The sequence below is a fragment of the Nipponia nippon genome, unplaced genomic scaffold, assembly GCF_047370975.1.
Source record: "Nipponia nippon isolate SJK-2023a ecotype South Korea unplaced genomic scaffold, ASM4737097v1 scaffold_4, whole genome shotgun sequence".
Lineage (NCBI taxonomy): Eukaryota > Metazoa > Chordata > Aves > Pelecaniformes > Threskiornithidae > Nipponia > Nipponia nippon.
Window position 1 is genome coordinate 93,868,326 of NW_028262358.1, and position 17,135 is coordinate 93,885,460.

The 17,135-nt window shown below is 37.1% G+C and overlaps 1 protein-coding gene across 6 annotated transcripts in view; it reads right to left on the bottom strand.

The window, feature by feature from the left end:
- FAM135A (family with sequence similarity 135 member A) overlaps positions 1–17,135 on the bottom strand; it is a 92,009-nt gene that overhangs the window by 20,703 nt on the left and 54,171 nt on the right. For 5 of the 6 annotated variants that reach the window (XM_087775488.1, XM_087775487.1, XM_087775491.1 and 2 more), the window contains 7 exons: positions 16,915–17,070; positions 10,302–10,375; positions 9,838–9,992; positions 7,252–9,568; positions 5,035–5,195; positions 3,170–3,261; positions 1,011–1,108 (listed from right to left, as the gene is read on the bottom strand). In XM_087775488.1, the coding sequence (XP_087631614.1) occupies positions 1,011–1,108; positions 3,170–3,261; positions 5,035–5,195; positions 7,252–9,568; positions 9,838–9,992; positions 10,302–10,375; positions 16,915–17,070 (3,053 nt within the window). The remainder of the gene's footprint in view (positions 1–1,010; positions 1,109–3,169; positions 3,262–5,034; positions 5,196–7,251; positions 9,569–9,837; positions 9,993–10,301; positions 10,376–16,914; positions 17,071–17,135) is intronic. The other variant, XM_087775492.1, reaches the window with a different exon arrangement.

Sequence of the window (17,135 nt, forward strand, 5' to 3'; positions counted from 1 at the left end):
GGGTGCTAACATGCAGTCTGTGTAACACAAATACCATCACACAGTGGTTTTTTCTTTTTTAAATCATCGATTTAGACAAATTTAACCATGTCAAATCCTGCCTATCTCAAAATAGAAACATTTGTTTAGAAAGTGAGATTATGTCTAAACACGTTAGATGTTTTCTCTAGCTGAATAAGGCCTGCCAAACACGTGAGTATGCAGAAACTTGTAGGAAATGCATGTGAGTAGCAAGTCAAAAAACATTCCAGATGTATAATTTGAGGATGCCTAAACAAATGGATGAAGTCAGGCTTCAATTTGCTCCTTTCATCTATCCATGAGCTAACTCCAGCAACACAGCTGAGTTAGTGAGGTAGTCTGCCCAAATGGTGTACCCTACTTTGAGAAAATAAATGGAACAAGTATTCCCTGGAAGTAACTGTAAAAGGAAACAGGAATGCATAGACTGGGATAAGCCTCCTATTAAGATGTAAAACATGCTTTTCAGCAGATGAAACAATCAGAAAATGTGAAAACAATGAAATATTTTTTTTCATGTGGCTGCCCTTCAACGTCACAGATAAGATGGGATTTCCCTGTAGGAATGACAATATGGACAGCCTGCTATGTCATACTTGGTGAAGAGACTATAAAATCAGAAGAAAACTAACTTTATCTTGACATAGCGCTATCACAGATAATGTTTTGAGAAAGTCGAAGGAAACTGTTTTTCTGCAGAACCCTCCCATGCAGGATCTGAGGAAGCACAGGACAGCAGTTCCTTACATGTAATGCTTAACTCTGCCCTAAAACTGCCAACCGGACTAGATGAGCTTACACCACTGTTCAGTCTTTTTTCAGCTGGGAATTCCCTCTCTCTCCTTTTTCCTCCTTTCCCCTACTCCTCCCCCTCCCTGAATTTCTCTTTCCTATCTCTCTTTTGGCCTGCTCCTGAGCATCACAGTTCAGAACACCACAGGGCTCTAGTTTTAAGTTTATTTCTATAAATAGTATAGAACAGACATTACCTGATTTTTGAAAGGGTTAGATTATAAATTTGTATATACTGTATAATTTCATCTAAAAGGCGATCTGTCATGGAATCAAAATCAGCAAAGGTATCATTCTGTAAAATAAAAGAAATAAAAAATAACAACTGTATTTTCTAATGCAGCAATATACATTCTGCATTCAGTCTGAATTGTTATTCCCCAGTGTTTTGATCAACAGCACACAAATAAAAGCATCCATATTGACTTTGAATACAAACACTACAGCTAGTTATTATAATTTTTTCAAGTGTCTCTTCTCGTAACATGGAATAAAGTGATACACATTTTACTGTAAGACTACTTCCTTCTAATACACCAAAAGAAATCTTAACATTACACAGCCAGCCTTGCTTCTAAGCCTTCCCCTACACAATCTTATCTGTAGCGGAACAGAAGACCAAACTGTGTATTCAGAACTAAATCACACTGCCCATGAAACAGAAATGAGACAATTACTGCAACAGCAGGAAGAGTCTACATTAGTACTGTTTATTCAAAACAAAACAAAAAAATCCTTGAAGCCTTATTCCCAGTTCATAGCTGATTCTCTACAATGACTGGCAGTAAGAAATTAAAAAAAAGAGGTAGGCACACGCTGCCTAAGACTTTCCAACACATGCTCCAAAGGATCTGTGCTAAAATCTGTAGTGTTCAAGATATTGATAAATGATCTGGCAAAGGGAAGGAGGAGATGAGACGTCAGAGTTTGGAGACAAAACCAAATATCCAGGATAGTCAAATCGAGAACCGATCAGAATTTCAGAAGAATCTTATAGTACTGCATGCCTGGGTGATAAAATGGCAAGAAATGCAAAACAATGTTACACAGGGAAAAACAGCCCTAAACATGTATGCAAACAATAATCTATACATCTGCGTTCTATATAATAAGCTACGTTAGGAAACCAAGGAAAGAACAGAAAATATCAATATAGCATTTTCTAAGTCCATAGTGCACAAGCATCTTAAATGCCCTGTCTGGTTCTGATCATCTTATTTTACATGACAAGTTTGAAAGTGGGCAGGGAAGGATATCATGGATGACCAGAAACTGTTTCACATGTGATCTTGAGAAATACTGAAGGGACTAAGTCTCTTCAGTTGCCTCCTGAGGGAGAAATTATACTTGTTTATAAAATACTTAATTAACTGAAGCAGAAAATGGGGAATGATTATTGACTATTTTTTTTTTCCAAAACAAGCTGTAGGGGGATTTGTTTAAATTTTCTTGTTTGCAACTGAATTAGTAATGTATGTGAACCATAGAATTAATCTCAACTGTATGCTGTGGAAACTGGAAGTAAAAACATTCAAAAAGAATCAGCCAACATTACAGAGAAAAGACCGCCAGTAGCTATTAGGCTCAGTGGTCTCAATGGATTCCCAAATCAGAAAGTTTCAGAACTGCTGACTGCCAAAAATCTATAGGGCTACAGCAGAGAAACCATGGCTTGGCGCCTGTCCCACCTGTTTCGCAAAGCATCCCAGCAGCTATCGCCAGAAAAACACTGCTGCACTAAATGGACCTTTCGTTTGAGCCACTGAAGAGACTCTTTATTCTAATTCATCCCTGAATTATGTCTAATACGATACGTAACACACAAAAAAAGTAAAAATTGGTCTTCTGTGCTTTGTCAAGTTTACTTCATCTGAAAATAATAACATGCATGAGAGTTAAACGCAAGAGGTAATTTGATACTGGTTCAGTGTCATGATGCGGATCTTACTGTACACTGCCAAAAGAACAAGAGACAGGTATTTTGTATTTCTCAGATCCTGTGAAGTAACACATGTCCCTTCTTGCCACACCAGTTTTCAGTATCACCATTTTTGCCATTAATATCAAGCGTATTTCATCTACAATCCTAACTGATTGCACTGAGAACTTAGGAGAGATCAGTACACACAACAAAATGGCAGCAACAACGTTACTCCTTATGTATTTACCTTCAATATCACCCTAGGTTTTGTAATTACTTCAATGCAAGCCACAGATCAAATCACGGATTCCATGAGAATACAATAAAATATACAGCATGTGGTAAACTGCAACATGATAGTGCCATTAAATAAACACGACTGAAGATGTACGCTGTTTATTGCTTTACAAAAGTTCTTTTTTTGTTGGCAAATACCTGATTCCTCTCGGACATAAGAAAATCTATTCTCCCTCCAGGCAGCCCTAGCTCAATGTAAGTCTTCACTAATCTTAGATCTGCGCTGTTACCTTAAAAGGAAAAACAATCAAGTTAAATACTGTGAAGTTAACTTGCAATAAAAGCACTTAGAATACTGAAATGAACCTACGGCACAACTTTATATTTAAACACAGCTAATGATATTCTCAGCCCTAATTAAAATTCAGTAAGACTTGGGAAGATAAACTGCAATGCCAAATGCAGTGACAAAACGGTCTATAAAAATGACATTCAATGCAGACACCATTTTAAAAAAGCAAGGATTTAGTAAGTCGTGTTTGATTTTCTCTTAGCATCCAACAGATACAGAGCACTGTGAACATTACATTCTTGAAAACCTAATTGACTTTGATAAAAGTCAATTAAAGAACTCAGAGCTAGCTTAAAGAATTCAGTGAAGAAACAAGGAATAAGGGCAAGTTGTAAACATTTTCATAGAATAAAAAGGCAGAGTGGAATGTCAGCAGACAAAGATACATTTAGACTGGTACCCAAGACAACAAATGCTAGTTTAGCTAGCATCCTGAAGATCTCTCTACATCAATGATCACGTATTGTTTTGAAGAGAGAGTACCCTTTCTGCCTTAATTAGAGAACAAGATTTTTATTTAAATCTCTTATTAACAGGAAAGAACTTGTATGGACTTGACATTTCATAAGAAAATTCTAACTATATGGATTTTTCTAAGGCTTTGAAAACATGTTTTTTTAACAACAGGTTTTTTGGCCAAGTTAACTTTTGTGTCAATTCTAGGCATGCAATAGCACTTGAATATCTATGCTAGTAAGGAGGAATACTTCCGAGTTCCACTTTAAAAGCGCTTAACAAAGGATGCTTTCTGCCCAGAGGAAGAAAGAAAAGGTATTTTGTTATTTTAACTTTTTTTTTTTAACTTAGGAATTTGAAAAATGAACAAGAAGGCTGTTCAGTGTCAGTCCAGTCCAATATTCTATCTGTTGCCCTCTTGTGTTTCCTTACATTGGCAATTTAAGAAGCTTCTCAAAAAAGACAAAAATGTTGATGGCAGGAAACTATGCATATCTTAACTAGAGGGGATATTATTTCTTAACATGCACATATGCTTTGAACTAAAAGCAGGTGACTATATTAATTAAAATATTTAAACTTTAAACTTAATAGTTTTTAAAACTATTTAAACTTTCCAATCCTTCTTTCAATTGGCAGGACATTTTCTCATTTCTACTACAGTAGAGTCTCCGTCCTTGGAAATACTCAAAAACCGAGCTGGGCTGGGTCCTGGGCAACCTGCTTTAGGTGACCCTGCTTTGAGCAGGGGAGTTGGACTAGACAATCTCCAGAGACCCCTTCCAACCTCAAGCATTCTCTGATTCTGTAATCTAGCCTTTTAAAACCTTACAAACACTGGACCGCACTTTACATATACTATTTTTTTCCTACCAAGATACACGTATTTTATTTTCCTTGACAATGTAACATTACAAATTCTAAACAAAACTGTTTTGTTAGTAACTCCATTCTATTACCATGATACGGACAAACACCTATATATAAAAAAGTGGAAGATGTGTCTAATGTGAGCTATGGCATAAAGTGGGTTTATGTGCATGGAAGTTTTACTAGAGACAAATGTTACATAAAATTCTGAATTTAAACGATTCTGTGGAACACACTGTCAAATGTAACAGTACAACGTCAGATTCCCATTTCCTTCCAGTGAGCCTATTTCAGAAGCGTTCAGTTCAGAGTTCAAATGACAAAAGCTAAACCTGACCGCTAACCTGAACTGCTACCTCATTCAGTATCACATTTCCCAGCATACCATCTAGGCCATGGACGCAGACTATAAGATGTATTCCTTCTTCTGAACAGTCATCCTCTTCCATACTGAAATAAGGTATTGAAGAAGCCAGTTTGAAAACATCACTATACATAAATCCAGGAAGTTTAAGTTGCTTCAGTTCTTCTTTAGCCTGTAGGAAACTGGAATGAAACCATATTTAAGATAAAACAACATTTACTATTGTCAGACAAACATAGGGTCTCCTAGGATATAGTTTTCTACTGTCTTTTTACTTTGTCTTCTATGTAATTGATACAAAGGAAAATATATTTATCAAATTACTACCTCCACAAAACAAGCCAGTTCCTCAAAATATTTTTTTATTTCAGCTTCCTACAGCCCCCTTCTCCTCATTAACAAAATCCATACCCCAAGCTCTACTCTCTTCTCTCCTTTGAACGTCTCTGCAAACTCTGAAGTATTTCTGAAACCACTGAAGATTCTGGGTTAGTTCTGGTCTTGAGCAAGCAACAGCTTTGTTTAAACGCAGTAACAAAATTACAGTAATTGCAATCCATCAGAAGTCAAGGTAAAGATTTCCACTGACTTTTGATAATTCTTGACAAACTTAAAACCTGTTTCCTAGGTGAGCAGAGAGCTGGAGCCAGTGCTGTAACTGCTCACTAGAAAGTCCCCCTGGTAGGCTGAATAACTGATACCTGCTTCTGAAGAAGCCAGATCCAGATCTCTGATCTTTTAGATATCATATTTAGATATTATATGGTTTCTAATAGCTCAGCTCCCCACATGCCAGGAGTTCCCTGTGTTCCTCCCTTTCTTCCCCTTCTCTTACTTTTTTGTGTATGACCTTCCTACCAAATTAACTGCATATCAGTTTCCCTGCAGCACTTCAAGCTTTATGCTTCCTTATGCTCCTTTGCCTCCTTAATCCGTCTGTTCTGCGTGATGCCTCACAGAGCATCCCATCCTCTTCTGCCTGCTCACTGTTTTCCTCCCATTCTACTTTTTGTTCTCTGTTTTCCCAGCTTTATCTTTAGCTTATTCCTTATTAACTGGCAAGAACAATCCTCAATGAAGTCAGCCTGAACAGAAACCACTGCAGGCAGTTGGTCTTATCACTCTGCAGCAGAAGTTACTTAGTTTGTACTCAAGGCGTGTTTTCTGAACTGACTGTACCAAGGCTGGTTCTCCATGGAGCAGATTGTGCCCTCTGGAATCCCAGTCATCCCACGCTGCGGGAGACTCTGCCTTCCCCAAGGCTAAGTCCTCGATTTTACTTCGAGTTCCCTCTTTCTTTTATTGTTACACAACACCCTAAATAGCCTCTGCTTTTCATCCCTCCCATTCTGCACCAGCACCCACTCTCCAGTATTTCAGAAGTTACTTTTCTGTCTATTTCTAACCTGTTTTCCTCCACCACCGCTCAGTCCTTACTCCTATTCTCAGCTGCTTACCGCAAACTATCTCGTCTTTTATCTCTTCTGCTTGCTTAGCATGCTCCTTGTCTGCACCTCTCTTCTAAGGTTTCTTCTTTCTGACAGCAACGTTTTACTTCCAATACAACACATTAAGCTGCTGCTTCCCATGTTCAGTTAGCAGCAGGGGGGTATCGGAAAACTCCTATGCTTAAAGCCAGCAAGAGGAGGTGTGATCTGGCATCCCTGATGTTCCTCTAAATTTGACTTTCCTGGTATCCAAATTGCAGTGTAATTTAGAGCACTATGGTCTCTGAAGTGTTACATTTTGGATATTTGAAGTTAAGATTGAAAAATAAGGCCATTACCCAGGCTAGCATTGCACATTTGCTTCACTTAACTAATTAGATAGACAACCAGTTACAGAATGTTTTTGTTTTTAAACTCAAAGCATATTTTCCTATGCTTGCTATTTTAACAGCTTCCATTTCATAAAACACCATTTTTATGCTCAGTAGCCATTATGACATCGCTTTTCAGCTGAATGTTTTTTTTTTTTTTAAAAGGAACACAGAGAAACAAAAAAATCGTGTTTTGCTTGGTCAAACCACATAAAATTACAAGACAACTGATAGAAGGAATTTAGTGCTAACACACTTTCTGTCCGAACATCTAAAACGTGATGTTACTTGAGTGTGCAGAATCCACAAGCCACACTCCTGGGGACACTCTGGAGCCTAACTACGCTTCTTTTCCCCTTCTGTACTATATTATCATAATTTCTAAAAGTAAAAAACTTTGATTTAAAACAATCACTTACGCTAACATTTGAGGTTTTGGGGAGCTTTCATACCAGGAAACAGATGAAGCTGAGCTGTAGAATGTGCTGCCTGGCTGTTGTGTAATTGCATCAGATTTATTCCTTGAAGAACAGATAACATTGCAAGGAGAGTCTCTCAGAGAAGAAGGAAAAGACAGACAACCAGGAGTACAGACAGGAGGCACAGTCATTCCATCTCGCAGATGCCCACTATCAATCCTTTCAGATCTCAGGGCTCTCTCTTCTGCTGAGCCATGATCCTGGTCAGCACTGGAAGCTCCATCTAAAATACTATAGTCTGTTTCTTCATAATACCCGTTTTCAATCATTTCTTGATCCTCCTCTTCTTCCTCGTCTTGTTGGGAAGAGCAAATAATTTGTTTTTCATATGTTTCCTTTTGAGGGCTAACAGGATTGCTGTTGTCCATAGGCCAAATATCTGAAATATCTGTGCTGCTTCGAGAGCCAAAATAGTTTTCGACAAGCCCTTGCTTTACCATGTCAGTACTACTGGTTGGAGAAGGATTATCTGTACCAGTTTCACTTTTAGCTACTGACAGTTCTTCAGTTGTCTCCTTTAGTTCTAAAGGCTCGTCATGTTTCCCTTCATTTGTTTTTTCAACCTCATACACTGCATTTACAGATGAAGAACCTGAAACCACAGATGGCTCACCCATACAAGTAATTTCCAAATGCAATTTAACTGTTTCTTCTGTAGTGTTAAGATGCCTTTCAATGTCCTGAGAGTCCTTGCAGATTGTGCCAAGGTCTGACTGTGGGCTATAACTTTTCACCTCTGTAGACGTATCCTCATCTGAAACAACTAAATGTAAAAGATCTTTTGTTCCTGAAAGCAAGGAATGTATAGACAGAGTTTTGTTATCCGAATGCCCTGAAAATACAACACACTGTTGCTGCAAATTGGTGTTTGATTTTTTACTGTCATCACATTTTGACAAGTCAATTGCTCCAAGATCCAATACCGTTTTACTATCACTTAGCTGGCATTCCGGTACAATAGATATCTTTGAATTCTCATCAGGTGACAGCTCATCATCATCTGAAGGCAGAGAATTTATGGACGTCAGGGATGACTGTATTTCACTTACAGCGCTAGTACTCTCAGTGCAATGGCTTTCTATTGCGTTTTTTATAGCACAGTCTGGTTTTAGTAAAAGCTGAGGAAATACCCTTTCACCATTGTGTGCGCTTTGCCCTTGAACATTTTCAAAAACCTGATCAGGGTTGGGGTGAGTTGCAAAAGAACTTGGTTCACTTTCTACGCCTGAATCTGAAAACCTAGAGGAGGCATATGTCACGCTAACATCTGGTAATTTACTCATGTCTCCACTTGCAGAAAGTTGACTTTCTTTTGTAGAAAAAGTAGGCTGATTATTTTTCATTTTTGTCAAGGTGTCACTGGTATGTCGGAAGTTTCTTTCATGGACATCTTCCTTTTCAAGCAGTGGTTCCTGTTCTCCTGAACTCAGTTTATTTCCAGATTCTGAAGACTGAATATTGGGTGTCTGCAAATTCTCTCCTTGTACTCCATCTTGCGGAAACTCAGCCCATGATCCAATGTGAACAGTTACTTTCTCCCCTTCATAGGGATTCTTATTACTTGGTTTGACCTCAATTGTCCTGACTCCTGAGGAAGCTGGTTGACCTCCATGACAACCTTCAAGTGTACCTCTGGGCTGTAGAGCACTATCTGCTTGTATAGTTCCAGAACCTGTCTGGGAGATAGTAAGTCTACCAAAAATAGCCACATTTTCACAGTGCACAGGGCTACCCAGACCTGGTTGGACACCTTCAATCTTGGCAGTCTTTTCCTCAGTTCCAGATGGCAAAAATGCAAGTTCTCTTTGACTTATTTGCCTGGTGCAGGTCTTTGTATCACAAGGAAATCCGCCAAATGTAGGGTCCAGCCCTTCGTTAGCATTGTATGAAGGCCTGCCTTCCGAACTTCTAGAGGCATCTTCCAGTGCTGCACTTTTCAAACATTTGTAGCCTACTAAGACCACAGAGTCCTTAGAGTTCTGTTTCACAACTTTTTTTGTGTTTTCAGGTTTCATTGTTTTCATGAGCTTAGTAACCTTAACTTTGGATTTATTTGCATCTTCATTTTTCCCTTTCAAAGTTTTTGTTAGCATCTTTTCACTTTCTGAATGCCAAAGGTTGGAGGCACCTGCAGGTCTTATTTTCAGTTCCGGGCTAGTAAAACCAGCTACAAAACCTTCTTCAGCTTCAAATTTATCCAGTTTACTGGACTCTGACCTTGGAAGACTCTGAACTACCAACCAGGGTACATCCAGATCTTTCACAAAAAAAAAAAAAAGCATGGGTTAAAAAAAAAAAAAAAGAAAAAGGATTGTTTACAACAAGATTATGCAGGTAACTGAAGCTATAAAACACTAGTAATTATAGAACTTCACATACTCTCAAAACTCAAACTACAGAAACATTTCCTAGCAAACAAATGTACTCCTTTAAAGCCAGTAAGAAATGTAAAGAAAAATACTCAGGTTTTACATAATTTTTGCTCATTTCTTCAAAAAAGAAAACTGCACTGTGAAGTGTGGTTACCTTCAGTAATTGAATCTAAATATCGATCTTCAAAGATTATAGGCAAGGAGTTCATATCTCCATCTAGCTCACTGCATTCAATAGGGAGGGGTGGAAGAGAACTGCAGAAGGAAGTGTTTTTGATAGCTGCACACATCTGTAGGTGACTTTGAGCACTGAAAAAAAAGGAAGTAGTCCTACATGAAAAAAATAGAACTATTTATTTTTACATTAACAGAAATAAGCAGTAGTTTAATTCACTTTAGTAGAAGCTTTTCTACCAATTAGTTATTAAAAAGCTTTAATAGTTATTTAATAACCTCTTACCTAACTTTCATTAAAAAACTTCAAATCTGTATTTAGAACCTAAGTTTCTCTTGAACTTGTTATGCAAGTATTTTTGCCAGACAGTACTTCTACACAACATAAGCTACAGAAGAACAGTACTACATGCTACATACTGTGCACTTCGAAAGGCTACTCACTGTAGTTCTTGATAGGCAAGGGCAGCTTGCCTAGGATGCTCAAGACAAAAAAATGCTTCTGCAAATCTGCGCACCTGCAAGATCCAAATAAAGTTAGAGCTTACTTTATATTACATATGATTTCTGAAAATCCACCGGCATTCCTATACAGCGATGTTATTAACTTGTATGTATTATATAGATGGCTACTTTTTTTAAGTGTTCAGTCTGAGTGGGAGGAAAGAGGATGCCACAGGCAAGACTAGCGACTGAAATGAGAATTTTCATTTGTGCACTGGATGACTGAGAGGACTTATGTTAGATTCAACTGCCTGCTGAAAACTTGATTACCAAGAAATTAATCATCCAAATCAGGCTCACCTGAAACAATAACACACAAAAATATTAAGAGAAATTCAATGCAAAGAAAGGAAATGACTGTTTGATGGACACTTCTGAATGTGCTTGAGGATTACCTTCAGAAGTAGAAACTCATTAGATACTCTGCAGTCTCAAAATACGGAGAAGTATGTGTTTCAAACTCTCCATGAATACTCTAGCCCACAGTAAACTATTGTGCAAAAAAATCTGTTTGTAAAGATTTCAGCTGCAAATGACAAAGACAATAACAAAATGTATGCTAATTACAAGCACTGTATTCAAGACTTAATTGTACGCCTGAAGTCAACAAACCATACAATACTAAAATGGTATTTTATAACAGAGGAGCATATTTTTTTATCATCAAATACATAGGGTGGAAATAAGAGTATAAATTATACAGCAAGTTACCACAAATAAAAACACAATCAGTGTATTGAAAATGCAGTATATAGAAACCCTAAAGTTAAGATTTTGCAAGATGAGATTTCTCACATTTCCAATATTACATAAAAATATTAATTCAATCTAGATGCATTTTTAGAACTTTTATTTTTGCAATTGCCCAATTATCTGCATTAAAAAAAATGCAATTCAATGCAGTATGACAGCATCTTGTTTGTTGTAACAAGACATATAAAAAAGAGAATGTGCTGTACAGTGGCTGTTGGCAACAGCTTGTGCGTTAACTTGGGCATAAACATAAACTTGTTTATATCAATTAAAACAAAATTTCTATCCCACTTAGAGAACCACTTATGTCGCTAGTCTATTTAGTCAATCATTTATTTACCAGCTACTTCCTGGCCCCCTACTCCTTTGTTTCCTCCATATACTCTGGGTCTTCCTTTTAAATTATCTAATTTCCCAAACAGACCGTGAGAGTTTGCAGTATATCTGGTGGAGCAAGCATCAGACCCGGTTCAGTTCCCTCAGCTCTTTCACTTCACTCAGAGGTGCAGCCAGCATCTGCATCCACCCTGCGCACAGACACGGCACTAGGAAAACCCTGTGCATTAACTGGCAAACATCAGACTTTCAGGACCATGCTAACTTTTGTTCAGAGATAAGCACTTGCAGAGGAGTTAGTTTTCCCTCCTGATACGCTGCCCAGTATACTTTTAGAGCATACCATTTGGATGAAGTTTCATGTTCCGTAGCTTCTACCTTTTCCTTTTTTTCTTCCAATGAGTGAAAGAAAAACTGGGAAAAAAATTGCACCAAGGTGCTTAAGAAAAAAAAAAAACAAACAACAAAAAACCAACCCTAAACATTAAGCCCCCAATTGCTAATCTGCACTAGAAGCTGAAAGTCCTGTCCCAACCTCCCAGAACTCAATTTACTCTATTATATGAAATTAATCTCAGTGATAACACGATCTGTGAATAGTCACAGAAAATGTTTTGAAGTAAAAAGAAAACACTACATTTGATACTTTCTTGTAAATGCAACTTCCACTCTCAGAAGTGACCAGACACACACACACATGCACAAGATGTATCTGCTCTCCTTCAGAAATTATGTTAGGAGTTTATGCATACACACGAGGGATCACTGTTCCTAAGTATTCCTCTGCACTTCCCCAGCTGGCTTTTCGAAACAGACATCTACCTTCCAAACAGATGGTTTTGTCAGAGCTAATCCCCAACCTTTCCCCCAGAAAGGGAGAAGATCGTTATACAATAGACTTAGAGACAAGCTGACTGGTTAAAAACCTAGATTTTAGAGCAACTGATTGTAAAGACTGGACTGGTTATCATTCTAAACCAAGCAATTTAAAAATGAATTAAAGATCCTAATAAATCATGTAATAGGAAATAAAATAACAACATAAATACTACCCAATTTGTAGATGTCTGTGGTTCACGCCAGGAAAAGAGGACAAAGCTGTTTCCCAGGAGGCAAGCAAGGTGGTTTTTGACTTTAGATGCGAGCATTCACTTTACCATGTAAAGTAACTGGAGTTATATGGAGACCAGATGTTTAGAATTCTGCCACTATCCCAAACAGAAAAGGAAGGCTTTTTTTTTTGTTTGCTTGTTTGCAATAAATCCCATTTGTAATTGTTTAAGCAATTCCAGTGCTTTTGAAGAAAATCTGATTACCAGCTCCAGACAGCTCTTGGTATAACAGCAACGATATAAAACTAGTTGAAAGCAAGCTCCAAAAGCCCACATAAATCCATATTAAGGAGAGGAAAAAACCCAAACCAACAGTAGCTTATTATGCTTAATCAGTGCTTAACTTATGGAAACACCAAGGCATTTGCTAGGATGCTGTTAAACAGGCTCTGCGGAACCAGAACGACTACCAGCTGGTGATAGTGACTCAGGCGCTGCCGACTTGGGCCGACTCCACAACGACTTTGGAGGAGGAAACTGTATCCGCTGCTCCCAGTCCCTACAGACTTCCCAAAATTATGGTTTTTGTGGTCCTCCCAAGGTAGACAGAAGAGGAGGAAAAAATCAGATAGAAGAACTGCTATGGAATATATACTGAGTCCCTGCACGTTTACGAGCAGCAGTCTGAGATCTTAGGTCTCAGTTCTCATTATTTTAGGACTAATCAAACTGAAAGAAATAATTTTGGAAGAGCATGTTCAGACCTACCAGAAGATGTCACTATGGAATAAACAGGTGAACTAGTTTAGTGTGCAAATGTTTTGTAATATAAAATAACATACTCTAAGCAGTTTTTTCCATAAAATGCAGTTGTAAACCTTATCAGTGTGATTATGTAGTTGATAGGTATTCTAGTACACCTGAAGTGTTCCTGATTTTTTTATGTAGCGCTTAATATCCAAAGTATTTGAAAGTAGTTAAGTATTTAAATACTCAAGTAAAATAAGTAAAAATAAGTAAAAATAAGTAAAAATAAGTAAAAATAAGTAAAAATAAGTAAAAATAAGTAAAAATAAGTAAAAATAAGTAAAAATAAGTAAAAATAAGTAAAAATAAGTAAAAATAAGTAAAAATATTAAAATAATAATTTTAAACACTTAAAATATATTATTTCATTATAACCTTATTTTCTAACAACACTTCACCGGAAATACCTGTTTTATAAGCATCTGTGCAACGAGGGTGAAAGTCATTTGACCAAATACAGATGACAGGCATTTCTAGGGCATGTTTTAACACAAATATCTAAACCAGTCAGATGAATGATTCCCTAAAAGCGTTCCTTCATCTTAGATTAATGCTAAACTAAAATACTAAACTAAGGGAGAAATTTCCTGTGGAGGGTATAGTTTGTAAATATTGCAAGACGAAAAGGTAAAATTAAAAGAGATTTAGCATCCCGTAGAGAACACAACAGAGTATCGATTTCCAAAATAAAAGGCATTATTTAGAAGGACAGAATTTTGTATAGTACAAAAATCTTATTCCACAAAAGACAGATATACTCTCAAGAGGAGAATTAGTAGATCATCTCTCAAATCCCAACCAAATTCACTAACCCGAAAGCGTGCATCATTTGACACGAGCAGATAATGCCTCTAGTGAAGCATGATCATTGCATGTTTCCCAAAAGAAGTTTATATGTATGCTCAGAATACAAATTCTCCAGAGACTGTTAATACAAATTACAAATTACTATACTAAACACTACAAAACAGGGTCCAAAATCGACAACCAGAGACATGTTCTTAAAAATGTCAAGGCTCAAATTTAATCTCTTTTTAATTTAAAGGTTTACTGCATTTATGGATTGCTGGCTCCTGCTCTACTGCCATGTGGGAAGCCCAGTGAAGCTACGTCTTTTTACATATATTTTAAGTACATACATTTGCAAAGTACTCACACAAGCACTTCGCATCTTGGAGTACAGAAAACAAGCATCACATTTGCAAATTAGTGCTTGTAAAATTAAATAACAACACAATGCTGGTTCTCTGTAAATTGGCTCAGGAAGAATTTCCTTCTCGATGCTGTATTATTCAAATTCTAGAGTCAGCCTGCTTGCTCTTCGCTATCAGGCTCTAAATAAAAAGGTAAGTTTAAGATTACCCGTGTCCTGCATCTCTTTTTCAGCCTGTGATGTTTGGGTAGATAATGCAGTATCCAGTAACTGCAGAATTCAATAACAAATAGCAATTAGCCACTTCTTTAAAAAAATAAAATAAGCTCAACTTTTTCAGTTAGAACAAGGATCACCTCTGAGCTCAACTTAGAAGGCTCCTAAGTTTTAGAGACTCAGTGTCCCTCACTAGCAAGCTACACTGGGCCCTACATAAGACTCTTCATCCCCACACCACTATGCTACAAGTGTGAACTCATACCTCCAGAAAAGAATATTTCTACAGCTTTTATTGAAGAATAATTTGCTTTTTTCTTATCAAAAAAAGCAAAAATTAAATATGATGTGGCGCTTAAAACAAGTTTACGCGTAGTGACAGATAACGAAACAAGTGGGCTTAACAGCAACTGGAAAGGGAAAAAATGCAGGCGTCAAATCAAATGATACTTTTTTTAAAAAAAAAAAAGGGAGGAAGGGAACTCCTATTCAAATTTTGTGAAAACTGGAAAGCATCACAGAAATACTTTTAACATGCACAATATCTCAATTCACGTAGTATAATTAACTACTTTGATTTATATTCCCTAAAATAATTGCAGTAAAATTCAACAATTAAGGTATAAGAGCTAGAGAGAATGACTTAGAGAGATTTTCAAAGAAACCACATTTAAGAAGCTAAAAACATAATCATTAGCAATATCTTTTCTTTTTTTCTAAAATGTTGGAGCAGTAAAAATAAAAGTATTAATAATTCCTTTAGTTTTATTAAATATATACTTGTACAAACACTAACATACCAGCAGCTGAATGCAAGTGCAGGTTAAGTGAAACAGTATTCTCATTTCTTATCTTCCACTAGTTAATTTGAAGGATTCCAGAATTCACACGAAAAGCACAGAAAGGTAAAGTAAGATTCACAGATAGCCAGTAAAATGCTCACACTTTCCTATGGCTAGTACATCTAACAAATAGGCCTCGCGCTCTTTCTGAAAGATTCCATTTATTCTCCAGAATAGGCCATTTCCACCACCGTGACTCCCTCATTAAACAATGTGATTTATCAAGTCTGTACGTAAGACCACAGTCCAAGTATCCTTGATAATCAGTTTCCCCTCCAGAACCAAAACAGAAAGGGCTTTGATGCAAATGACAGAAATGCTGGTGAGACAAATCGAATCTCTAAGAAATAAAGCCTTAAAATAGACTTTGTTTTGGATTGTGACTATTACAAAGCACTGATAATGTGTATTCGTGTTAACCACACCTTCTAACAAGCACTCTGCAAATGGTTGTACAAGAGCAGCCTCCAGATAATCTCTTAAAATGACCTATTCTATAACGTGTGTGAGAGAAACGCACAGATTGTCATGTCAGACAGTAAAGATGCCAGGCCAGCTGAAGATCAAGCCGTGTGTTTGGCAAGTAGGGGTGGTGGGTGTCATTATTTATTTGTTTTTGGTTTAATGAATCTTACTCTCTGTTAGGTTTCTTCAAACCCATGGCCACAAAAGACTGGAGGGAAAAATATATTTATTAGAAAGTGAGTGTAACACTTTAGTTCATATTTGAAAATATTTCACTATGGGAATCAGCATTGCTTTGGTTTTGCACGTAGAAAGCCCACAGCAACTGTATATACACACATACAGATCAATTGTGTGTGTAGGTACTCTCTCTCTCTCTCTTTTTTCATACATATACACACATATTCACATGCCAGATCATTTCCGATATCTCTCTTCTTTTTTAAAATCCCACTTAAGAGACTTTTCAAAGCTTATGAATGTTATAAATTCTGAATTCAGAAGGGAAGTACACTTTGGTTTATGATGTAAGCAGGCAGCCTAAATGCAGTAGGGAAGTAAAATGCAGGGTGAGCACTAGGCATGGTTCCTGCAGAAAAATACATCATTCTGCACAAATACATCTTATTCCACAGACTGCAATTTGCCTTCTGAACTGCATTTCTTATTCAAAAGATCAATGAATTAGTTGGCTTGTAAACATAAATAATGTATTTTATGTATTACATTCCAAGAATAAGCTCTAACAACATGATATACAAGCCAACAAATGCAATCCAACAGCTCCTTTTACGATTCCAACTAATCTTCCCAAAAAAACCTAGAAAAATTAGAACCTAGAGTCTCATTTTGATACACATTTCCATAACAACGTATCCCAGTAAGAGTACGAGCATGCCAGAGTTCCTAAAGCAAGAGTACATACTTACTCTTAATGTGTGATGCTCTTGTGCTAGCAATGCTGTGACCTCCTCTTGTAAGGTAATGACCTCCAGAAATTGCCCCCAGAGAGCCATTAGAAGTGAGCAAAGCTGGGCAAGATTCATATTTATAAGTTCTGCCAGTTCATCAGGATTTTCCATTTTCTGAAGTTAGGAAAACATATTTACATGATTAACAGATGAGACCATAATGTACAGACAAGAGTCAA